We start from the raw sequence: 26530 nt of genomic DNA on the forward strand, positions 1-26530 counted from the left end.
ATGCAGAATCAAATACCTTGAAACATTTAAATGCATACATACAACATTTGTTTGCATTATCCATTCTTGACTGGGCCCTCTTTTAGGGAAATAATTAATCATATGTTTGAGTTTAAGCATATGAGTAGTCTCTCTAAGCTTAATGCAATTAAAGCAGATTAGTTTAATGGAATTGCTCATGTGCTTGAAAAAGCACATGATTACATTTCTGAGTTATGGACAATTTGAACTCTTTTTCTTACTTATTTCTGCTGCATGTAAAGTCTTAATTCCACTCAGTGCATTCATTAACTCTTCTTAGGACCTAAATAGCTTTTTTCTTGCCGCTCTACCCCTTCAAAGTCTGACTGGTGTGTTTACTTGGGAAGTTACTTCTCTGTTACAGTGAGAAAAGATATCTAACGTGAGTGTTTTAGAAATGAGCACATTTCATTACCCATGGGGAGAACTCTTCCCTGATTAAGTCTGTCACAGGTAGTCCTTTGATTACATGAGTTACCTGGCTCCTGGATTACAAGGGTTAAAGTTTACTACAATTTTCAAAGAACTTAGTTTTGCACTAACACTAATATTAATCGTAGTAGAGGAAAAAATGCAAAGCATGTCTCTGTTGCAGGAGTAGTAGTTTTAGTCTAGAAACAAAGGTACCATACTTAGCCATACCACTGCGCTTTCCCATCTAGTTCACTTTTACATTGTATTGTCCAGAAGAGACAGTTTCATTAACTTTTCTTGAATAAATTGCCAAGTCCAACTCTTATTGAATACTTTCTCACTCTTGCTCTGAAGTGGTCCAATGAGTTGGAAAAAATCTCTATCTTTTTGATAAAGTGTACACTTCAGAAGCTGGTGAACCAGAAGTGATAGCTATCATAATCATCCACGGAGAAAGCAATTACGACAAAATTAGAAATATTTCTTAGCTTTTTACCCCATTCTTTCTTTCATTTTACTCATTTCCTTCATCCCTCACAGCTCAGTGTTCACTCAGTAAAATAATAAAACAGCCTCTTAGTTCTCCATTGAGTGTAGGAAAAACATTTTTTCTGTTTAGTTAAATTAATGACTGAAAATTGGAACAAATGACAGTAGCTGCAGTGCATGGGAGCAAAACAGGGCTTCAAGGGAAGCTCAGCAGGGCAAGCAAGTCATGTAAGGTTTTGTGTTAGTTCATTCCGCATTTTTTAATATAGCATAAAGCACTTTGCATAAAACTGAAAACAGTATGTAGGTTTAATGCAAACCCATTCCTTACTTTGGTTATTTGAAGAAAAAAAAAAAAAGCTGTACAGAAAGATATTCCCTTTGACAGATAGGAATACAAGAGGGTTGTTCTCCAACAGGTCATGATGCTGCAGACATCTGTATGGTTTAACTGTATAATTGACCATTCCAAAGCACTTTGTAAAGCCATCCATTATATTCCTGCAGCACATCGAATGCACTGTGACAAATTGCTCATCCGTTTAATCAATGATCTGTTCCATGCCATGATTCTGCATCAGTATTTTACTTTGTTTATAAACACACTGCCTGCCTTTCAGCCCAGTCACCTTTTGTCTTGGATATCAATCCTCCGAGTTAGTGCTGATAGCTTTGGTGATTTTAACATCAAGCATTGTTCTGCAAGATACTGTGTATTTGTTGCATTTTGTTCTTGTGATTCCATTCCTGTTTGATGTCATTTGGTGTCCAAACCCTTCTCTTTCTAAGGATTATTTGCTGCTGTTCATTTTCACAAAGCGTACTTGTCAATTGTGGTACTTGAAGCTCTTGTGGGAGATCTCCTGCCAAATGAGATACCATAATCTTCCTCCATAACTAAATTCCACCCCTTTGTGATACCATTAGAGAATTTCTTTTTTTTTTTTAATTCCCCTTCCAAGAGGTGTGAGGAGCAAGTTACAGTCTGCAAACTCTTCTGAACATCTACGGGGATTCAAAATCCATAGCACTAGAAAATCCTTTCTGCGCCTTTCTTGATGGCAGACGCTGCAGTGCAACACTCTGAGAAATGGAGCCCCTGCTTTTGTGTGCTCTGTTGGAAAAGAAAAGATCTTCTCCCATTTGCTGAAGGAGAGCCATCAGTTAGAGCAGCATGGCAGGCCAAATCTGCTTTCAGCAATTCCTTTTCTTGACAATTTCTAATTGTGTGTAAGGAATCATGTTCATTGAACATGGCTTCAAACAGCATGAGTGATGTACCTCATGGAAACTCTTGGAAGGAGGAGAGTTGACTGGCAATAAAGGAAATAATTAAAATGAAAGTATTAAGCAATGACAATTAGTGAGCTGAAGTGCTACTGACAATGATAATGTCTTCAACCTAATTAAATTTTTGGCTCATTGAATATGACAAATAAAAATGCAGTTTGGGTATCTCGTTATTGGATATCTCTATAGACTCAGAGCTTTAGACTAAAAATACATGGGTTTGAATGTTGCCAAAGAGAGTATTAATGAGGAAGTGCTAATCTTTTAGGAACCATAATGACAGTAATGGCAGTGCTTTCTTTATCACAGATGCTAAGAGTCATAGCACTGGAGAAAGGTTCCAGGCCACGTTGTCATTTTTCACATGCATTTCAGGCACGTTTTGGGAGGAGTAATAAAAGCTTAAAAGTATGTAAAACATAGCTGCAGAGAGGAGGCTAGTCTGCAAAACCTGCAAAACAGAAAAAGGGACAAATAATAATAAACTGATGAAAAAATCAAATATCTTTAAGCTTCCAATAGTGGGAGGGGAGTTGCAAAGCAACAGAGTTGATCACCTGGAGAGCTGCTGAGCTTTTGGTTTTGAGCTGTTTTCAGAAGTGGTTGCACCAATGTCTGTCATGGCTAATTCTGGTGCCAGGAGCCACAACTGATCCTGTCTCATGGCTAAGCTGGACAAGATGACATTGTGAGCCTTTTCACAGCTTGTTTTTTTCTTGGTTTTCTCCTTCTAAGCCAAAATTGTCCTTTGTGGGAATTATTTTCCATCTGTCATTTCTCCTTAAACAGGATTTACTGCTCAAGGGTGATCAGGGCCTTTTGATTGTGGGCTCCAAAGGAACAAGCAGTTCTGATACTCATGTGCCTATTTCTTGTGTTAGGAAGAGCAGTAAGACACAACATACAGGTACAAAATATACCAGGAAAACTTGATATGTAAGAGGTGCTGGATTTTCTGAGTATAAAGATATAATACTTTTCATTAGAGGTGCTTAAACATGTTTGGTTTTGTATCTGAATATCAGGATAGAGTGAGGTTTATTAAAACTTGGTTATTAAATCCCTATGATGAAACCTTGCTGTGAGCACAACACAGTCTGCAATGGAAGGGAAGGTTACGAGAGAAGGGGCCATACCAAGCCACCCTTCAGCTATTTCTCATCTTCAACGGCTAGAAACCTATGCTGTGCTTATTGATCTATGGTTGAATCAATTTCTTGATTTCACCTTATCAGTCCCTGATAGACACTAAGAGCAGTCGCCGCAGGTGAAAGCTGTTCTCTGCAGGAGCTTGAGGGTGCAATACATTGACACGGGGCCTCCTTAAGTCACATCACCATTTATACAGCATTTAATGAGAACAAAATTCTCTGCTGGCCCCATGCCTAAGGTTGGATCATTCCAGATGAGTCTTTTGTGGTCTACAAGGTGCCAACATACACAGGAGTCGGGTCAAAGATGCTGTTAGCGATATGATATTGTGATATATGGGAACAATGCAGGTGTGGTCTCGCCTCCCTCTCCCCCCCCCCCCCCCCCAAAGTTGTCTAACTAAAGCATGTCTTCTTCACTTTAGAATTATAACAACAGATAATTTCAGCTTTTGAAAATCTACAGTGAAAAACAGCTTTGGAGTTCACGTTCTTTTGTTTTAAAAATGTCCTAGTTGTTTTTAGGCTTCAATCTTTTAATATCTGATTTTAAGCCATGAAAATACTGGTAGGAAGAAGACAATGTTATGAGTCATAGCTTTATGCCTGGTACCAGAGTAACAATTAAATGCTGGTCGTTCATCATGAAATGGTACAATTCACTGGGAACAGCAATAACTTCAAGAGTTTGCTTGAACTGCTGCATTTACATCCTCGGTCCAATTTATAATCCTAGAACTCTATGTCAGCTTTATGCAGAATAATAAGACAAATATTATAGTTATGCCAGCACATAAAGTAAATGCTTATTTAAACATGCACCTTGTGCAGAGCTCTAGGCAACCTTGTAAATCACTACCCAGTCTGACACAGCTCTTAGCTAAGTATGATTTACATATTTTCCCGACAACGCTTTCTCAAAATAAAATTAAATAAATGAAAAATATGGGTAATTGCAATAAAGAAAAGGTCCTATTTTAAAATCAAAAGTCCTTTTAAACTTTTAGATACTATCTTCAGGTAAGTAATAAAATGTCATTACCTATAGATATGTTACATGTGTTTTGGAAATAGAAATTGGAAATTATTCCCAATTCTTTTCATTTGAAAAAGATGTGAGGCAGAAACATATATTTTAGTGAAAGAAACTGAATAAAAAGCACTTTTCTTTTGGAACAACATTAGAAATAATCAAAAAGGCAGTTAAGTCAGATGATAATTGAAAGCATGAGGATGTCAGGGATAGTGAGATTTTCGAAGTGACTTGCTGTCATCACCCATGAAGAGCCATGTTCTTTAACTCTACTGTGTGTATTATCCCCAGTGAGTCTCACGTAGCCTGTCCAGCCACCCTTCCAAGTTACTTGCCTTATTTTAATAAAGCTATTAAAAAACTAGGGAATATCCAAATACAGTAACAGAACAGAGAAGCCTTGGGTGTTCTCATGTGAGTAGAGATGGTAATGATTCAGATGACTTTTTCAAAAAAGTAAGCAGCAATAAGACAGCGATAAATAGGTATGGAGCCGCATAAAGGAGCTTGTCATGAGCTATTGTCTGAGCCCGCTGTACAGAACAAGAGAATCAGCAAATCCTCAGCTCAGAAATTAAAAAAATAATTGACCACAGGGTCTATTTTTCATTTTCATAATGTACATGGAACCACAACCGTCCCCAATACTGCAGCATCTTACTGAAGCAAAGGGCTTGAGATGGTTCCAAAAAGCCAAAAGAGCCCCAGATACAAGTGCTGGTGTTGGGGCAGCTCCCCAGCAGGCATCTGCCTCCAAGGCCAGCATGCACCCCATGAGACAGCTGGCTGGCAGCCTGCAAACCTCCTGCTCCTGGAGACCTCTCCAATATTGCGAAAGAGTGAGGGGGAAAAGAGGAGGGGACCGGAGCCTGGCACGACAGAGCCTGGATGCTGTAAGAAGGTTAGCAGGGAAGGACGCAGATTTTTCCATATTTTCCATTTGCAAGCAGGACCTTGGGAGAAGGCAGGAATCAAACCAGTTAGCAAAACATTTTGGTTTTGACAAATTAGAAAACAGGTTTTTTTTAACTTTTCTGACTGGGCTTTTCTGCAAGTAATACAGCATTAGCTATGACATTAACTTTGATAAACACAATAAAAAACGTATGTTGCCTGGCTTCTTTAATGCCAGCTTAATAAGAAATCAGGTTCCTCACATTACAGCATTGCATAGCTGAATGCTTTTCTGCAGTTTGTGTTATCCTCCAAAGCAGCAGTCACTAGCAGTTTTTAGAAACCAGACAGCAAGGCAGCGTGATTGTAGTTGTACTTCAGCAATTCTTTTTTTTCCCTTATGTACATTTGAGACAGGCGATCAAGCAAGTATATGGCTATTTATTTGCCACTACTGCAGTTAAAGCTCGTATGAACCATTACACAGAAAATTACTTTTCTTTCTCGGTTTATATGCCTGACCTTGATAGCTTTGCTGTTCAGTCGTACCGTTGCCATGGAAATGGGAGAATGATCTTTCTGTTGATATCATTGCATAATTAAGGGTCACTGAGACTGGTTAGGTCAAGAGATCATTTTCAGAGTTCAGCTCCTCAGGGGATGAATGTTATTCCACAGAAATTTTGTGCATGGGTATATGTGATTGTTACTTTGTCATCCTAAATTAAACCAGGAGCCCCACTGACTTTAAGCTAAGAGCCAGAAATATTTGCCAAAACTACAGATTTCCAATAAACCCTGTCTCTGTGAGGCTGCTTTTTCTGGGTGTTCCCAGGCATACAGAACTACCAAGCTATGAAGTTCATTGCCACTTGTCAGCTGAACAGTGGAAACTGGCTGTGTAATTGCTCTTGACCATCTTGAATTGTATGTAAAACACAATCACTTATACTGGTAAAAGCCTCTGGGGATGGAAATTTGAGTCTCTCCAGGGTGTAGCAGCTCAGAATTTTTTTTCCTAATGGGTTCTCTTAAAAAGCTTGACATTTCTACAAGGGCAGTTTAAGAAAGGACAAATAGCAGCCTGTCCTTCTCCACTGCACATAGACAACAGTTTCTTTCTTCCCCTGCAAACTTTATACTGAAAACCTGTACTGTTTTTGACAGGCCACATTTTCTAGATTACCAATCATTTTTGTTGCTTGCCTCCAGAGTCTTTCCAGAGAACTACACTTTTCTTGAAATCTGATACCCAAACCCCAAAATGATGCTCCAGCTCAGACATCACCAGCATGGTGCACAAAGTAGGGGCTACTTGGTATTTTTAGCATATGATATTCCTGGTTTGACATCCCAGAGTAAGGAAAAAAAAAATTGTAATGGGGTTACATCACTGACTGCATGTTTATGTCTCAAAAAAACAGTTTCATAAACTGTATTTCATTATTATTATCATTAAGTAAACTGAGCTCCATGTTAACACCTAATCCTGTGCTTTGGACAACTCTTGAGATGTTTAGAGAAAAAAAAGGCCCCATCACATTAGCCTCCTGGTCTGGCAAGCCAAAATAGACATATGCTGCCATACTGTTCCTGCTTCCTTTGCCTTTATTTTTACACAGAGATTTTTGAAATGTCTGCCTGTCTATAGTTTCTGGCTCTCTGAGCAGGTCTACGTTTTTGATATAACCTTCCTTTTTCCCTGCATGTCCTTTCTGAACAAGCTGTGCCCTTTCATATCAGTATTCCAGTCATGCGAATTGTTCCCTCAAATCTCCTGTTATGTAAGGAAAAGTGAACAATATGAGGTCCTTTTCATAACTTCTGTAATTTGACAATCCCTCTTTATTAGCACTGGGTCTGTCATCTTGGTTTACTGCTGGGAAAGCAAAGATTTTCACCGCATGATATAATAACTATAAAAAGGATTCAGATGGCTGTAAATAGCGCAATAAGACTAATTTTCAGTATATTGTTTCAAGATGACTTGCAGAGATTTAGCCTATTAAAAATAGTAAGTGTTGGGCTAATGTAGATTCATGCCTCACACAGACAATATACCTAGGGATAGTCTATACAGAAAGCTGTCATGAGCTGGAAGAAGTCCTGCATTGGGAGTTTTGAAAATGGATAAAACAATGGAGACTGTAGTGGAAGAAATAATTAGGTGCAAATGTTGGAGAAAAGAAGTAGATGACATCTAGCCTGGTCCATCTGGCACCCACAGGCAGGATCTAGCCCTTTGGGACATTTTCATTGCCTTGTCCTTGGAAGAGACAGGTAATGAGTTTTCTGGGAATAAGCTGTTGTAACAGATTCCTTCTCCTGGGCTGACTCCAAAGCAGAGCTAGGCACTAGGTCCCCGTTAGAAGAAGGGGGGAGTCTGAAGGAACATCTGTTTTCACATATGCAGTGCATCTAGAGCAGCCAAGGTTAGATTGTCCTATTAATATGTTGCTCCTATAACTAACTTTATGGTCATATTTGGCAACTAATTGTTTAGTACCTTTGTCTGGTCTAGGAACAGAAATAATACCATAACCATTTTGAACCCAGGACTAGCTCATGGCTAACTGTATACAGATAAAACCAAATCCTCCTCCATAGTTTGTGTTGTCTGGTTGTGAGAAAAAAATGCTGCTCTTTTCTTTGGTGCTTGCTCTGTAAGGTGTAAACTGAAAAAAACAAGAGGACTGTTCCACCTTTGGAAACAAACCAACGCTTAATAATAGCATGCTATATAAAAAGACCTGAGCCTTTAGAACATTGTAGTTTATTTTCTTTTTAAAACAACAAATTAATCCCTCCAGACTTCCCAGTCAATCTGCTTCTGTGACACTATTAAAGAACCCCTGAAGTGGAAGGGGGTAATATTTTCTTGTCTTTTTTCCCCCCTCTTACATCCTTTAAAGTAATTCCAGAACCAGCTTTTAAGGGGGAACCAAACACTGTGAGAAATAGGGGAGTGAACAGTTTGTGTTCAAGAAATCCATAAATCTCCACTATTGTAAGGATCAGGGCTTGTTCTTTTCCTTTTTCTTTTACGTTGCTTTCATTTTCCGCATGGTTTTCTGAGAATGTGATTATGTTGGCTTCTCGCTGTGGTCGTCAATAGCAACTGCTGGGAAATTTGTTCTGTCACCCATTACTGGAGTCTCCCAAAAAACTTTTTCAGCAGCCACATTTTCTGGACTTCCAGAAAATTTAACATGTGACTGCAACAAATGGTCAACCCTTTAGTCTACCTGCATTTTAATGAAATGCACCATTGATTGTGAATTTATTATAAAGGATTGTACGCAAAAGGATTGTATCATTGCTCACCTATGATGGTACGCAGCAGATCTTAACTGATCATGTATCTGGAAATATTTATACTGCATGTTCTTTTAGAGGTTGCTATGGGAAAAGAGAAAACATATTCTGTTACACTGGGGCTGTTCCTGAGGTTCAAGTGATGCTTCAATAGAAGCAGAGCATGAAAAGAAACAGAGTGACACAGTGTTTTGATGATCAAAGCATAAATACACAACAAGACTATTCACTAGCAAAAGCTCCCAATCACCTCTTAAAAACAACAACTTCACTAACAGCAGAGAAGCTTTTGGGTATCTTTTGGGAATGAATTCACGTACAACTGGGTATCCTGCGGTACAAAGCCTTTCAGTGCAGGTACTATACCTCCTACTCCAAACTCAATTATTAATAGTCCTTGGTTAGCTGTGGGACTTTCTTCTACTGTGAGAATAAGCTGTTGTTATTTTCTTTGATGACTCAATGGCAAAGTTCAGTGGAAAATTAGCTCTAACCTTGGGCTTGGGGATTGAGAAGCAGAGAACGCTGTCTCAGCAGAAGTGCAATGAGAAAATTAGTGTCAAAAAATGTTGGAGAAAGGAATTTTAGAAAGAGAATGGAAAAATCCCACTGAAAATTCAGTTCCCCTGGGAAAACTGTAACTACAGAAAATTCAGCTTTCAAGGAAATTACATTTTAATTCTTTATATTCTTTTAATAGCTTGCATTACAGACAAGGAGAAGGACAAGTTTTAGTTAAGTACTCACTACTTTCTTTAGGATTAGGTTTTTTTCCTTTTGTAGTTTTAGGATCAAGAAGTGATGGAGGTGACATGGGACTTGATCTGTGGGATGCCTTAGCAAGGCATGGATTCCTAAATCCCTGGTTAGGTGCTGAAGTCAAAAGTTAATGCTGCTAGCCCCTGGAATTGCCTTCTCAACATCAAAATTCTTAAGGTACCCCCATTTCTGGTTTTGTCAGGCTTGATGGGGGTTTGAAGGGAGACTTGGATTTCAGTCCCTGCTCCACTGAATATTTATTATAAAATAAGAAATGTTAATAAAGCAAGGATTAGGTAGGACTTTTCTCTCTCAGGAGAGTGCCTTACGACTAATCTGTGGAGTACATCATCTCTCTCTGCCCCACTGAATATTTAATTATTTAATGTATGTTGAACAGGTTCAATAAGCAAGAATGAACATCAAGTAGGGAGTCAAAATGCTCTTCTGGAAAAGAGGGAACAGCAATCCCTTAGGCAGAAGAGTGATTTGAGCCCAGACCCCCTATACTCTGGGCTATACTCTGGGCAAATGTTGTATCTACTAAAGGCAGTGTAGCTTTTTGGGAAGACTTATGGGAAGTGGCACTGCTTTGGCAGCATCTGCCTTCTTGTGAGGGTCTGTGGTGAGAGGGCTGGGTATTGTACACTGAGCATAACAGAAAAGGAATAATGCCACTCACCTTCCCACTCACATGATAAAAATCAATCTGAATTTAGTTGCTGTTGCAGCATAGATTTTTTTTTTTTTTTTATGACTACAGTACTTTTGACTAGTAGCGTCTTCCCTGGATTATAAATGGTACCCACTGGAAAACAATGATCTGAAATGTCTGCAAGTATTTCTTATTCAGTTTCACAATGTCACTTTGAAGGGGCAAATAACATTTGGGAAAATGGGAAATGGCATCTGCAGTTACCAGTGGGTTTGTGTGGGGGTTTTTTTGTTCATTTGTTTTTTGTAATTTATTATAGTTGTGCCTAGATATCACCCAAGATTAGGCTAGGAATGGTGTACATGCTAATTAAAAGACATTCCTTGTTCCATCAGCCTTATTGTCTATATAGCCAAGACAAAGTGTAGGAGGAGAAAAAGGTGCATGTATATTTGCAGGAGTTCATGAGCTACTGCTCAGTGGCAGGAGCAGATTTAAAACCCATGTCTGTCCTTTCTGAGACAAGAGCTCTACTCCTTAGATCAAGATGTCTAGCAGAGATCAGAGTAATTTCATTTTGAAAAAAAACCCAAACACCTACTCTCAACATCACTTATATGCAATGTACAGAGTAAATTGGTTGCTAAGTTAGAAGAGGTCCTGAGGGATCTGACTTTCAAGCCTGTGCTTCGGCTACTCTGCTGAGCTTCTTCTATCACCCACGGTGCATTACTCTACTCCGACTTAGTTAGTTTTTATTGAGGAGTGGAAGGGAGCGTGATCCTGTAGACTCCAAATGATATCAGTGGCTTTGGACTAGCCCTGAAGACTGCTGTGTATGTTTTCATTGCTGTTCACTGCCTAGTTCACTAAAAAAGATGAGTTGTTATTAGTATTCTTCCATTTGTCTATTTGATGTCAGTGGCAACTCACCACCTAAATAGCTTAGTATTGGTTTTGCTCCTTGGAGAATCAGGTAACAAAGTGAGCAGCAGCCCACAGCACTCCTGAATGCCATGGTCAGAAGAACTGCCATTCCTCAGACACCAGCAGGAATGAAAGAAAGCCTGAGTGCTGGTCAGAAGGCGTAGACAAGGTGTTTGATGGAAGCACTGCTGAACTTGAATGAAAAACATTTTCATTTGTAGTCAGAATTGCTGCTTGTGTTTTCCAGCAGCTCTCCAGCTTCCAGCTTAAGGTTAGTGAACACTACTTGTAACAAATGGGAAACCGAAGCTAAATTCAACTTGTCCCAGCATTAGTCTGAAATGTTAGTTATTGCGTTTGGGGTGTGTTTATTTTTTTGTATAAAGTACAAAGGATATTGCTGACAGTGGCTAGTGAAGAATTTAAGAAACAAGAGAGAAATTTCAGTTAAAAGGTCTATTTGTCAAGGTGACAATTTTGCTGAATTGTTGTGAAGGATTTTTGCTTTTTTTAGACAGTGTTTCCTCCAATTATTACATAATATTGGCTTATGGGTCTGAATTTAGTTCTTACTTCAGCAGGCATCATGACAGAAAAGTGGATGTCAGAAGCCTCAAAAGGGTTAGTGCTCCATATATAACCAATAAAATTGATGTGTGAATTAGGGGTCCCCTTCACAGAAGTAATAAAGTTTTCTTTCTGCAAGCAGTGAAATTTCTTTCTTGTAGCTGTCAGTGTAGTCGTTCTGCATCAGTGTAAGATATCGACAGTGTGCTCAGGGCAATAGCAGAAAAGGGCAGAGATTAAATAAAGGGAAGGGAGTAATCTCAGTTGAGTAGAGCCATTTGAAACCAATTGCAAATATAATAAAACTATAAGGCCCAACCCTGCTCTTGGAAAAATGTTCCTAGTAACTTCAGTAACAGTGCAATGATTTTATATGGTGTTGATAATGAAAATACATCTCAGAGGTGCCGAAACCTGTACTACTTGCACACCGGGACTTCAATACAGCTACGATAATTATCCAACTCAGAAAACTTCCCTTCCTCTGCTGATTGATTAGTGCACACTTCAGGATCTCAGCTGGTGTAAAACACTAACAGTCTGTCTCTGACTGAGCAAGATACACAGAAAATATCAAAATCCTGCACTGAAGTGAATGCTAAAACAAAAGCAACCAAACAAAGCCAGTGGAAGAAATTTGGAGTGGAAGATTTCTGGTGAGCAAGGTTTACTTCTCAGGAATTAGAATTAAACTGTAAGAATAAGAAAAGGGAAGAAAAATACTTTTTTCAACAGGAGATTTAAAGGGTGAGTCCATGTTAAGTGGACAGCTTGATTAACAATGAAAAAAGTTAACACTGTTCTTGCAAGAAGAAAAATTTCCTAAGGATTTTCAAAGGACTCCACCCTGCCCCCCCGACAATGGGATTCATACACAAGTGCTCAGGTGAGTGGGACGATATATGAATTTATAAGGACCAGCAATGTCTGCAGAGCAGCCTCTGCAGATCTGATGGCAGAGGATGTGGCACTGTGCGGTACTTATTCATTGCTGCTTGCTTTTTGCAATGAACAACCATGCAAATCTGAATGAAATCAAGTCATGCCAAAGTGGTTCTTGGTGAGTGGTGCTTCAGATGTCTCTGCAGCCCAGCTGAAGAGATTGTTAGTGTTGGGGCAGCGTGAGAAACAACCCTGACAGTAGACTGAATTGATAGATAGGCTATGTACAGCTAGTAATATCCCAAAGGCTATTCCAATTTAATCAGACTTGAGATATTTTTGTGTTTTCCAGAAGTTGTCTAAGTAATAACAGGTACATACTTTACCAAAAATATGTTGGCAAAAGGAAACAATAGAAAGGAGAAAAGAAAACTTTTGTGCTGGTTTTGCTTTGTTCCTAATTAATTAATTTCAGGACTGATCATTCAGTGTGTATAGATGCAGAGAGACAAAGAGCTCACCAAAATTAATGCTATTAGACTGCAGAAGAGTAACAATATCTGAGCATTTAAAAGTGTATGTGAGAAACAGGCTGTTGGGTTGCTTTAATTTCAAAGGCCAGAGCATAAGAAGGGGCATGCAGGAGAAATTTAGAGGGTCCTTCATAAGGCAGTGGCATTCTATTTTCTGACACATTAGGATGCAAGGACAAGGAAAGATCTTAGCAAGGTTTATGAAGTCCTGGTGGGGCTGGACATTAATATCTGCAAAGACTTGCTCCTGCCCCAAAGTATTGCTTCTTCATGTCACCAATTTCATAGACAATATAAAGTTCAAGCAATAGTAGTGACTTTTTTTTAAGTCATGAAGTATTCCTTCTCCAAAAACAACATATATTTGATTATGTTTTATATCTTAGTGTACTAGAACTAATCTACTAAAATATTCACGTAGCAAAGAAAAATGGGAATAAAAAAAAGTAAAGTATGTGTAGTGTGTCGGAATTAATGTGCCTAGTGGAACATTAACTTTTGTATTTCTAAGATTTTTTAACCTTACCACCTTAATGGTGTTCTGACACAGCATTTTACATTTAGTATTTTTCTTTTTTAAAGTTCAAAGACAAAATAAAATAAGGATGGGAAGGGGAGGGGTAAATGGAATAAAATAAAAGAGGACCAGGAATAATAGAGCTGAGTCCTTTGCTCAGTGAGTAAAGCTCATAAACACCTTGAACTAATAATTTCATAGGATGAAATTCAGAGCATACAAGCATAGAAAGCTATGCAATAATTAGGAAAAAAAAAAAAGACTTAATGGGATTTAAGTGATACATATGCAGAGCTGACCCTTAGATAATCTTAAATGAATTTCACCCTCACATGGCTGCTCTTCTAAATGGATGTGCATGAATCATTAATACATTTGCATGAAAAATCCCATGTCTGTATTTTGTTTTCATTTTTAGCTATGTATTTCTGCTGCACATGTGCTGAAGCCTGTGCTTAATAATGAGCAGTCTTTATTAATACATGATTTTTAAAAATATATCAGGCATTTGTGATGTTAAAGGCTCCTGAAAATCCAAACTGTAAGAATAATTTTGAAAACATTGAAATTGAGTACCTAACTCTATTCTGCCCCCAACTACAAATTACAGATGAAGCTTTTTATGCTCTGCCTCAAAAAGAAATAACAAAAACTTATTTTTTGGCAACAAACCAGCTGGGGAAAATTATATCCCAAACTGCAAATTTTATAAAAATTGAGAGTGTGAGAACAAAAGAGAAAAAGAAAAAAGGGTTGTTTGTAATGAGGACAGTTTTACAAGTGTAGCTGTGTTGGGCATACTAATGACCTGCTGTATCAGGTTAGAGAGGACATCTAAACCATCATGGAATCTGAATGTGCCTAATCCATCTTCCAGGTGTTCATGTATCCTGCCCCCCAGTCTGCCCCAGCCTTGCACAGATGCATCTTCCTGAAGGCACAAGGGCTCTGTAGGATTATACAGGTCTTTCTGCACAAAGTTGATTGCAAGAGGTGGTCTGCTGGCTACTCCCCAGTGGAGCATGTCTTATGTTAGAGTTAAGGTGATGAACTTTAATCTTAATAGAGAAAAAACCCCAAAGGATCCTTGATTCCTGAAAATAAACTTGTATCTGTTGTTTTAAAATTGTATCTTTTACAATGCATTTTTTTAATTAAATAGGAGAGCTCAAGCTTTAAGGTATTCCTTCATTTTCTGGCTGAACAAACTCTTTGCAGAATTAAATTCAATTGTGCAGAAATATTCATGGCCAAGGACATAAAGATATGAATCAAAACAGAAAAAAAAAGAAAAGAAAAGAAAGATTCCAGATTCTTCCCCATCCCAGATTCCCCTATAAACCTGAAGCCTATGCAGTTCTTCAACACACACTTTTAATCAAGGATATAACGAAGTGTGTGCTCAGGTCACTGAAATGAATAAGATGTATTGTCTCTAAGTTTAATTAAAAGATTTCTTCATTGAATTGTGTTGTACAAAATTCTCATTTATTTTATGTTTGTTGTAATTACAAGTGGTCTCTTGTCATGCAGCTCTATGCACTTCTCTCCTGAACCTATACTTTAATCTGTACAAGGGGGTAAAAGGCATAGGTAGGACATTAATCTCCCTAAAACAACTTTCTCTGTTGCATAGGTTTTCAGCTAAATAGAAATCCGCTAATTTCTGAAAAAATGTAGCTCTAGTGAGCATGGACTGACCTTTAGTTTCTCACTACCCCTGTTCCCTTTACTGCCCTCTTGGCTTCTTTATCTATAATTGTACCATAGACTAAATCCACTGAAATATTTTAAACACATATTTAATTGTAAGCATGTGCTTAAATCCCGTGGGCCGCATCAGGAGTTACGTAGGCGTTTATAAGTGCTGTGGTAAGTGGGGATTAGATCTGCCTTGTTGGTTCAGGATGTTTCAAATGTGGACAGGTCCCTTCTGTGTGCTTTCTGTCTTGTACCACCAAAATTGTACTCAGCTGCCCAGGAGGAAGAGTTTGTCCTCTGACAGCTGTCACTGAAAATGTGGTGCCTGGGTGTGCAAGGGTTTGACGTCTACTCATCTTTGACAGACAAAATTGTACTGGGCTGTCGAGTTAGTAGTGCTTTGACAGCAAGAATGTTTTGTCCTGTGGGATTCACGGGGGGTTTTGAGTGATTACAGAGTGGACAGACATCATGAATGCTTTTGGGTTGCCCAGTGCTGTGAACTAGATGTATAGCACTTACTGGGAAAAAGTGAGTGCTGACTTATGAACTCCATTATTGGTCACCTGGCTCCGCTCTATTTTACACCTGCCTTTACCTAGTCAAATTGATGTGAAAATGAGCTGTAGAGGTGTTTATTGTTTTAATCAAAAAGCCAGATGGATTAGGCTAAGAACAGAAGGACTGCCATCTCGAATTAAACCAGATGGGCTGGGGATCCATCCAACCCTGTATCCCCACTATAAAGGTCAAACAGAGTGATTCTGCTCTGAATACAGACCCCTACCTTTCAGCACACAAAAGACTAGGGAATTCCTGCACAAGTGGCTGCATCTGAATTGTCACATTCAACAATCCACAACAGAACTATCTTCCGTGAATTTATAGGATCCTTTTTAGATGTTCATAGCATCCTGTGGCAAGGACTTCCATAGAGTGATCCGGTTGTCTTCCTATTTTTTGTGTGATTACACTAGAAACGCTCTGTAGGGTTCTTACTACGATACTCTTGAAGTCAATATTAGAGGCTATATGCAGACACAAAAGTACAATTCTTTAGAGCAATTCATTAGCATGAATCAGAGATGATGCTCTGAGGGCTTCATAAGGAGAAGACGATTGTATGGAATAAGCAATAATCTTTGTGAGTTAAATTTCGTCAGTTGTGCCTGTCTTTCTTGGAAGTGGCTGAGTGGTATTCAGTTGCAGAGAGAGATATTAGCAATGTTTACATCAAAGCATAAAACAGATTTAATTATTGCCCATACCTCTTCTGTGGGGTCCTGAGTGCTCTGTGAGGTTTGTCTGCCCTTAATTCCTGTTGCAGATGAAGGAAATAAGCTCCTTGTAGAAAGTTCTTCGGTGTTTAATGTAGAAGACTATGAATACACTGAGGAGACCTAACTTCGATCTTACAATTCTAAACGCAATGCCTTTGTTTTCTCTGTGGTTCCCTTTGTTTACTCTTTATATAAAATCTGGTACACAGAATTCAGCTGCTGCAGAAAGCTTTCCATGATCATTTAATTCTCTGGTATACTACAATTTCCTTCTGTCTTCTGCTATAACAAACATCCTATACATAACTCATTAAGGCAAAACAAAAAATCCCTCTTATTTTCTCAGTGTTATTAGCTTTTCAGCTGTCATACCACCTTTTATTGAAATTCTGCCAAGTCCTCCAAGCTAAGCAGAGTGAACATGTATCAGTAGGGACCTCCAAGAAACACATGCTATTTCAATATTTGACATACATTTCTCTAAATCAACTCTGAACAAAGCAGAATAATACCAGCGTGTTAGAGGATTTGCATTTGGCAGAGGTACATCACGTTTCTTCCCATCTGTGGTGATTAAAAATCCCAAGTCACTTTCTGTAAGAGAAATACTGTGTTGTCTTGACTCAACTGTGGTGCTGAGCAAATGTATTTTGGATGTACTATATAGTGGGTTTAGTTTTTCCATGTGATGCTGCATTTGTTCTCAGTTGCTGCCCTCTGTTTTTGCCTCTCACATTTGACTCCTCACTGACAAAATGATACTTCAGTGTGAGCTGAAGATATGACTGCAGTAGTTATATGACCATCTCTCCATCTCTTCCCCTGCACCCTCAGTTACTGACTCTCAATCTATATTTATCCCACATGATACCAAAGTTCTGTTATCCCCATTTTTATAGATAAGGAATGAGTAATTAAGAGACTTGCCCATTAAAAGAATTTTATGGTGAAGAGAGTCTCACACACACTGCCTTGCTGCCAGGACATAATTGATAAACTCCCTGGTGTGGGGGATGAAATTTGTTTAACCGTCTCATTACATTTCCTATTTTCGTTTTCTCTTTCAGACTAACAGCTAAAGCCGTTGCTGTTCTCTTACCAATCTTGGGAAGCTCATGGATCTTTGGGATTTTGTCTGTCAATGCCCACGCATTAGTATTTCAGTATATATTTGCTGTTTTCAATTCACTACAAGTACGTACCTGGTGGGAAAGTTTATGGCTACTGAACTGCTGCTGAGATCCAATAAATGGATCATAAGTAATGTTTTCACAGGCTTGTGTTTATTGGATTTTTTCTATGTTCCTTCCTCTATCTTTTAAGTCTGTGCTGACCATACAGTGCTGGCAATTGTTTAGTCTCTGTATGAACAGAACTTTTATCCCACTCCTTAGTGTTTCCAGTAGCAATAATTAAATAAATGAGACAGTAAGCTTGAGAAATGAAATTCATTCTTCCAGCATCATGTACCACAGCCAAGATTCTTCAGCAGAGATACCAGAACAGTTTTTCAGTGTCAGTTTGAGGCTTCATTACTGAGACTAAATGAAAGCGAAGAGAAGTCTGTGGGAAAGGTGCATCATAAGGAGAAAAGTGGAGCTATTCTGCATGCTGCACATGACTCTTGCATGCAGGCAACTAGACCCTCATCTTCTTAATACACCAATCCGGAAAAATAGCTCTGTCCAAGAAGGAATGTAAGCATCTGCTTAGCCTTAAGCAGACATTTCAGTAGAGGCATAAATCTATGGGTGTGTTATTATTCTTTCCTGAATAGTGGTTACAAAGCGGAAGAAAAAATGAGTTCCTGTAAATCCTTTTTTGTCTCAGGAACAAATAGCACTATGGTCATAAAAAGAATGCAACAGAGTTCTCCCCATAAGCTGATAAGAAAAGTTCCAATTTTCATCCAAAATAAAAACATGTTTGGCTGAATACTCCCCAGAAGAAAATAAAATTATTTTGGGAGGGAAAGGGGGTGGGACCTTTTCACTTTCCATTGGACAAAAACCCCAAAGATAGCAAAATTCTGTTGTGCTAACAGCTTCCTTTTCTACTGTGAAAAATATTGATCTGGTGTTTCCCAAAGAGCATCTCCCCCTGCCTTTATCTTTGCAAGCACAGACAAAAAGTTCTCTTGTCATGAAAACAGAATTCCCGCTTCTTTTCAGTCAGATTTCTCCTTTAGCACGCCAAAATTTAGGAGGCGCTGTTTTACAAGAAAAGGTCCAGACAAGCCTCATAGCAACCTAATGCTGCAAGTTTCCCCAGTTTAACATGGGGCACAGTTTGGCCTAGTCTTCAATATTTATAGATCTTCAGCTACTCGATACCTGCTTTATACAATACGGCAAGAAATACATTATTGCATTTCATTCTTCACAGTCAGTTTTCACCCTTCTCCCTTTTATCTGTTTTCAGGGATTTTTCATGTTCCTGTTTCACTGTCTTCTGAATTCAGAGGTACGTGACCAAATGGTGTTAACAAATTTGGTGTTGCCAAATTCAAGTCACGTGAGTATAAAACAAGAAAAGGCTTTCCCCATTATTGTTGCCTACTATGCTGCTGATTTCTTTTTTCTTTCAATTAATACATGACTGTTAGCAGCTTTGTGACTTGTGGCATTTTGACCCATGCTTGACATTTATTTTATTTAATATAAGAAAGGTTTAAAAACAAGAAAAAGATAAGAGAAGGCAGCTCAAGACTAAGCCCCTCCTGAGGGCTGGAGGGGCTGGGCAGGGCATGGGCTGTGCTGCTAAAGGAGGATGCTGAAATGTTGGGAGCAGGACTTACTCTGGCAGTCCCTGTTGGGGGACCTCTGGCTTTGTTACATCTGCAGTTCCAGAGAGGAAAATAAATATTATTTTCAGCAAAACATACTTTTGGATGTCGCTCATGCAGTCCTTAATGGGAAACCAAACAGAGTAGAACCTATTCCAGGTATTTTTCTTGGCAGGAAGTTCAGGTTTTCATAGCAGACCAAGAGGCATCTTTTTGCATTAAGGCTGTCTCAGAGCAACTGGGGTAAAGCCAAGGCAAGGCTGATGTAAATGGGGCTTGTGGAGACCATCTCTGCTGGGCCTGGATCTTGCAGCACCCTCTCCTCCCATGGCAGACAGCAGAAAATGCTTAGCAACATGTATTACTGATAACAAAAGTTTCTTAGGAAAACCATTTCCAGCATGCTGGCGGAGGGTACTGCTCAGTGAATACCCACACAGCTTTGATTCTCCTGCAGCTCTTTCTTCTGGATGCTATTAAGTAGCTCTGCTCCATAGCCTGCTGCTTCTTCCTATGCAACAATAGCACTCCAGCTCTTCTGTGGAGATGTTATTATTTATTGATATTTGCCAACCTATTCAGTCTCGGAGCATTGATATGAACCTTACTACAATCAGTTTGGAGAGTCAGGACTGACTATGAAATTCTTGATCTTTATTGAAATCAACTAAAGTTAAGGAGGCAGGTTAAAGGTAAGGAGGAAAGGTATTTCTTTATTCTATTCTCCCCCAGGCTTAGAAAGCTTTCTTCCTGCTGTCAAACTTCAAATGTCTTACATCAAATACAGATATTTGAATTGCTGCCATTTTTCCAGGAACCTCACGAGAAATTAAATTCAGAAACTTTTCTGAATTTGTATTGCCAAAACCAGTTCATACATAGCTAATATGAACTGTCATTTTTTAAGAGCAGGTCTTATTGGCTTCATCGTATACTATGCATATCTAAAATACTTCTTCATCTAAACTGCGAGAATTCTTCTTGAGAATTTCGTTCTTACCATAAACCTCAGATACTGTAAAGAGAAATCTGCAGATATTTCCAAGTGATTGGGTAAAAAAAGAGATCTTTATTCCCACTGCAGCTGGACAAGAAACGCACACACGTTATAAAGAAGCACAGGAGAATGGGTCTGATGGGGACCTGAGCAGCCTCTCCCGCAGCACACGTCCAATGCACCAGTGTCACCCCTGACAGCTCGGTCATCGAAGCACCTTGACTTCTTTCAGCAATTTGGCTCTGTGCCTCACTAGCCTCACTACTGCCACTCCTAAATTGTAGTTTTCATCTTTCTTACTGCAGTCTGATCTTCTTGTTTCCTGTTTTAGCTACTATATGTATAAAGAGTAGATAATTCCCTTCCTCTCCAAAGGAAAGGGAAGACTTAAGACAAACTCTCTCTTCCCCCAGTCTCCTCTTTTGATTAAACAACCTGAGTTTCTTGTAACATGTGTTTGCTTGACCTGTGATCACCCTCACTGCTCTCTTCAGGGATGTCTCCAGCTGGTCCCTGTTTTTCCTGGGATGCTGGACCCAGTACTGTTGCTGAGGCCATGACAGTGTAGAACAGGGAGGAAAGATTACTTTTAGAAAGATTTTTCAGACTGTGCTCCTCCTGACAAGACGTTCTTTATCACAACATCGTAACGCTGGTCAATCACTTCCAGCCAGTAGTCCTTGATAAATCTCCCCTACTTGCCTAAAGAATGATTGTCTCACCATCTTTTCTTTATGCAGCTGATTATTTTCACTTTGGTGCAGAATCTTCCTGCATCTATAGGAAAGTTCATCCAGCATCTTGAAATAATTTCAGTTTTCAAAAGGCTGGCAGCTGGCTTAAGTCCTCATGGCATCTGGATGCCATCAGGGCTGCATCAGCTCCAGGGCGAGCCTGCCCAAATTGGGGAGCTTGTGGTCCAGCCTGGGTGTGCTGGTTTTGGCTGGTGTGCTGGGGTTAAACCACGACACTGGGGCTACATATTTAGTTAGAAAATGTGAAGGTTTCCTAGTGAGCTGCTGAAAATCAATATATTGGCACTTTATGAAATCGTTCAAACCAGAACTGCAAATACTGGGGATGTATGCTTATATGCCCTGCAATTTGGGTTTCTCTGCTTTTATTACTTTTTGTCTTTAACATGATGAATGCTAATACAGTCATATCTTGGACATCTAGGACAATGGGATAACCCAAATAACATGAAAATGAAATGAGAAACAAGTGAGGTTATACAATGCTTCCTATTTAAAGTATGGGTACTTGAAAAGTAAAGTTAAATTTTAAAATGAAACCATAAATATAAAGAAAAATGTGGGAGTGGATTGTTTGCTGTTTTTTAATACAGTGACGTTAATGTGGAGGAAGGATAATGGGGAAATGATTGTAAGCTACATGTGTGAAAATAAACACAACTTTTTCAAAAGAAATCTATCTGGTTTCATTTTTTTCCCCAAAGGTTAGAGCTGCCTTTAAGCACAAAACCAAGGTCTGGTCCCTTACCAGTAGTTCGACTCGCAACATCAATGTGAAACCTTTCAATTCAGACATTGTAAGTATTCCTTCTTTTTTTTTTTGTTCCCCCCCCCATTGTACTTGAAAGTGTTCCACATTAAATTCTGTTAGAAAGAACAGGACACAAGAAGGCACCTAAGTATTTTTAGTACCTACCTAAAGTCTATATTTCAGTATAGACAGGTGGAATCAGCAAGTATTAAGTTGGAGCTACAATATCTGTTTTGAAAGCAAAGGACAAAATTCTGCCTTCTGATAAATTATCAAATAAAGGTAAACAAAGGTTTATGAACTCTGGAGTATGGTTCAGTGAGACTATTCTCACCAATTGTAATGGACTTCATATTATGCATTCAAGCAGCATTTTGGCAATGTATTTGTCTGATGATGATAGCTTTTTGATAGGGCACTTTTACATTTAAGCCCGAGGAATAAACTCTTAAATAAGTCAACACGTGAATATGCTTTTCTAGCTCTCCTTAAATTGTCTTGAGGCAAAAGACATTTGTTTTTTATAAAGAACCAGACTTCTGAAGTGATAGGTGTTATTAAGTGATCGCTGCCAATCACCTTAGATCCTGGCAATAACTGTTTAAAAATCCTTTATGGCATATGCTCTCAAGACTCTGACAACGCTGTAATGTGAATAGATGTTTTCAAGCTTTTATTTCATCCAGACAAGAGTGGTTTAGCAAAAGAAATAAATCTATTTTCAATATTATTTTGTTTTCCAGATGACTGGGAACAGGCCAGGCACAACCCCCACAAAACTGAACACCTGGGATAAAAGCACCAATTCAGCCAACCGCATTGATTTATCAGCAGTCTGACAGTAATACCAGCTTCTTGGTGCAAATCAAGCCATACATTCAGGAGCTCTGACACAGTGTACACCAGTTTTTTCTCACTGTTAATACCAGTAGAAAACTGCTTTTTTAATCACTGCCTAATAAATTGGAAGTTGCCATATTGTTTTGTTGAGGAAATAGCCCTCATCTGCTTGCCTTCAAAAAAACTGTAACACATTCTACCACCTGGCTATTAGCAATATCTGTAAAAATAACTAGCACAAATATACACTGGATGGTTTTGTCAGCAATGATGAAAACACTAGGTACGCAAAAAGGGCTTATTGCTATCTGAATCATTCCAGCTCCCAGAACAGAGGAAAGGCAACATACCTCTGGAAAGATGGATTTTTATGCTCTAAAATGAAATGCTTCCCATTGTGATGTTGTAATGGGGCTATTCTGGTCTTGCTGTGCACTTTCAGTTTACATTTATTACCTTACAGAATCCAATTATCGAAATGAAGCTTATTCAAAATACATAGTGTGGTGATTAATTTAAATGCTACAAGGAAGCCAGGACTTGAGGGAGAAGCAGGTTCCAGCTACTCAGCTCCCAGCATGGGCGTGGAATTAGCAAAGCTAATATATACATATGTCTCTATGCTCATAAACAGCATATGTAACGTAATACTTCTATACATGGCCTATCAGTATTTTAGATATTCCTGTTTACATCATATCTATAAAAGGCAGAAAAGGCTAAGGTTGTCCTATAGCAGTCCACAGCATTTCTATCGCTGATTTGTGTCTGCTGACATATTGCAATACAAAGTATTTGTATTGCTTTGCCTGAAGCTTTTGGATGCAATCAACAACTGTCCATCAAATGCATTTGACAAATGCACTGTAGCTTTTGGAAATCAAAACCTGGCACTGTGACTTATCTTTCTTCTTTTACTGGTCAAATCGAGACACTGAATTCCAACCACAAAAATGTAACACAATGATATACTGTGAAGACAGCCAGACTACAAATAAGCCTATGTATTGTTACCTACAGACATCTTTTAAATAGGTCTCTGCAGAGTCTTTTGTGGTTTTAAATTCTGCTCAGCACTTAATAGCTTCTGCTTTAGTACTGCTATGAAGTATCTTCAAGGAGGAAAAAACACTGTAATTTTTCTTTTGACCAGTGTTTTGTAGGTTCTCAGAAGTGATGTTTGGAGCACAAGGGGATGCAATCTCGGCTGCGCCAACGCTGCACCTTTCCAGCTGGGGGTAAAGCAGACCATAAGCCCCGGAGGTGGTCAGAGCCCCTAAATACGTGTCTCGCTCTAGGATTTACTCAGCAGCCAGGGTCTCCAGAGCAATTTCCAAAGATGAGGCCCCCTGTGCAGAGTGGCTTTGCAACCATGTCTCCTTATACCCAGCTCTTCCTTGTTTGCAGTAGCTGTCTCCCTAATGGACTGCGTATACTGGTTTTCAGGAATCACCAAGGTAATTAGCTTTCCTAATACACTGGGCTATCAAAATACTACAAAAGGAGGGAAATATGCAAATCTTCAACCTCATTTTTTGCTAAGAGGTTTTGCGTTGTTTTTTTCTTTTCTTAATTAAAAGTTTGTATCCTCAGTAGCTCAGACCATTTCTGGTCCCAGTGAATCTGGCAAGCTGTCGGCTATTGATTTCCAAGAGAAAAGGTATTTGCACCCTAATGTGCAGGATGGAAATTGTTTATCGGATAGTAGATTTGTAAAAAAGAAAATAAAAGTAAATTGATCTTTAGGGAACAGGAAACATTCATCAATTAGGACTGAATTTAGTGAAGTGTTTCATCCAAAAGACATGGAGTTGAAAGTTAAGAAAACATCAATGCATTTCACTTTTGATTGATCCAAAACAAGCTTTCTCCATGTTCCCTTCCTGCACTAAGAAAAAATGATCTGTTTCAGTTTGGACCAATCTTTTCTGCCTTCTCCCCTTCCTGGCCAAGACTTGTTGGTATAGTCACCAAACTGAAACCCCACAGTCCACCCAAGTTTGTCTGTGGCTACAAATGAAAATATTCTACAGAGATTATCTTAGTTTCACCAGATATATGCTGGATATATGCAGCTGGAACAGAGCAGAATGTGACATACTGCATATCACACATATACATGCACGAAATATATAGGCTTCAAATCTTGTGTTTCCTATTGCTAAATAACTCAAATTGTTGACAGCTAACTCTAAAAGGTGGGTCAGTAAAAGCTAAATATCTTAATGGCTATGTCTTTATTTTGGCTTTCACGTATGGCTTTTTCCTAGCCTTTTCTACATGGGACTGTCTTACAGCTGTGCAAATATATGGGCTTTTCATGGCCTGAGAAAGATTATATTTTTCCCCCAAAAGACACAGTAGAAGGAGCCCTCGGAATGTATGGAGGAGATTGTAACAGAACAGTACTGTGATAACAGAGTTCAGTGTTTGTATTGTGTGCAGACAACATATTTAAGTGTATTTTTTATACTGGAGCATGTGGTTTTTTGTTGTGCTTTTTTTTGTTTGGGGTTTTTTTGGTTGTTTTTTTTTTACACTGTGACCCTCCTTGATAATTTCTCTTATAATCATTGTATTATAGCACAAACAGTGCTGTGAATGAACCAGAGGACATATAAAAGCATTTTAAAAAAAAAAAATCTTAATTTTTAAGAACATTCCTCTCTACACAATATTCATTGCCTTCATTTCCTCCTGTCCTGATGTATATTGGTCACCTGTGTCACTTACCAAGGTCCATTTGAAAAAAACATGCGACATACAAATGACAGTACCAAATGACAGTAGTATAAAGGGCTAAATCTGCTTTTTATCCAGGTATAAAATATTTTAAAATTGTTCAACAAAAATAAGAAAAGCATGAAAATGTTTTTGGTTTTATACTTTAGAATGTGACATAGATGTATTATATATTGAGGGAGCATTTATTATCTTGCATCTACTGAGATCCACTGTGGATAACCTGCATCCCATGCTTTAACTTCTGAACGTTACTTGTGATGAAACAGTTTATCTTGTTGTTTATGTCACATGAGGTTAAGAGCTAGAATGCTGTATTTATAATACTAGGTTGGGGATGGGGTTTCTTCTGTTTTTGATAAACTAGTAAAAAACCCATGAAGTATAAATGTGTTCCATTGCCATCTAAGTCCATTCTTTTTGTTTGATTCAATGTATTTTTGTTGTTACTGAATGCAGCAAATGTACTGAATAAGAAATGCTCAAATGAATCTTTAAACAATCTCTTCCTGTCCTCAGTCTTTTGAAGCCTGAAAATCTTGCAGTTTATTTATGGGCTTGTATATAGCAGCTATTGCAATATTTTTTTCAGGACAGCATCATTTTGTCAATGGTATGAAATCTTAATTGAATGAGATGTGAGTTTTAAAATAGGTAATGTAGCAAGAATGACTTTGCCAGTAAGTAGTAAAATAATTTAGGTTTGTTGTTTTTTTCCCCCAAATAAATAAGAAATCTTAATTTCCTAAAAGAACTTTGTATTCGTCCAAATTATTCTTTTGACATGAGTTATAAACAACAGCATAACAATTATGGCTCCCTATGAGTACTATTGTTGTGATTAAACAAGCAGAGCTTTACTCATATGAGAAGTCCTACTATATGCGTCAGGTGTGCCTGGGTAATGTGCAGACAATATTTTTGTATTAAAGTTTATACCCACAGAATATACCGAGGAAAGTCATTCCCTCCCCTTTAAGAAAGGAGCCTATCTTACGAAGCAGCTGCTGCAGATTATTTCTTCTAACACAACTATTCCAGCAACCTGGTCAAGGTCAGTTCCTAGGTGAAAAAATGACATTTATAGATGGGACGGATTCTGTCTCAGACTTAGAGGGGAAACTTGTCATTCTACCAAATCTCTTAATATAGCAGCTCTCTACAACTACCTGAAAGGAGGTTGTAGCGAGGTGGGTGTTGGTCTCTTCTCCCAAGTAACAAGTGATTGGACA

The 26530-nt window shown here is 38.6% G+C and overlaps 1 protein-coding gene across 4 annotated transcripts in view; it reads left to right on the top strand.

Moving 5' to 3' along the window:
• The window catches only part of ADGRD1 (adhesion G protein-coupled receptor D1), a 157800-nt gene extending 131748 nt beyond the window's left edge, over window positions 1-26052 (top strand). For all 4 annotated transcript variants that reach the window (XM_075041457.1, XM_075041458.1, XM_075041459.1 and 1 more), the window contains 4 exons: window positions 17496-17622; window positions 18850-18891; window positions 21670-21762; window positions 22460-26052. In XM_075041457.1, the coding sequence (XP_074897558.1) occupies window positions 17496-17622; window positions 18850-18891; window positions 21670-21762; window positions 22460-22555 (358 nt within the window). In that variant the 3' untranslated portion in view covers window positions 22556-26052. The remainder of the gene's footprint in view (window positions 1-17495; window positions 17623-18849; window positions 18892-21669; window positions 21763-22459) is intronic.
• Window positions 26053-26530: the final 478 nt, after the last annotated feature.

The sequence above is a fragment of the Buteo buteo genome, chromosome 11, assembly GCF_964188355.1.
Source record: "Buteo buteo chromosome 11, bButBut1.hap1.1, whole genome shotgun sequence".
NCBI classification, from domain to species: Eukaryota; Metazoa; Chordata; class Aves; order Accipitriformes; family Accipitridae; genus Buteo; species Buteo buteo.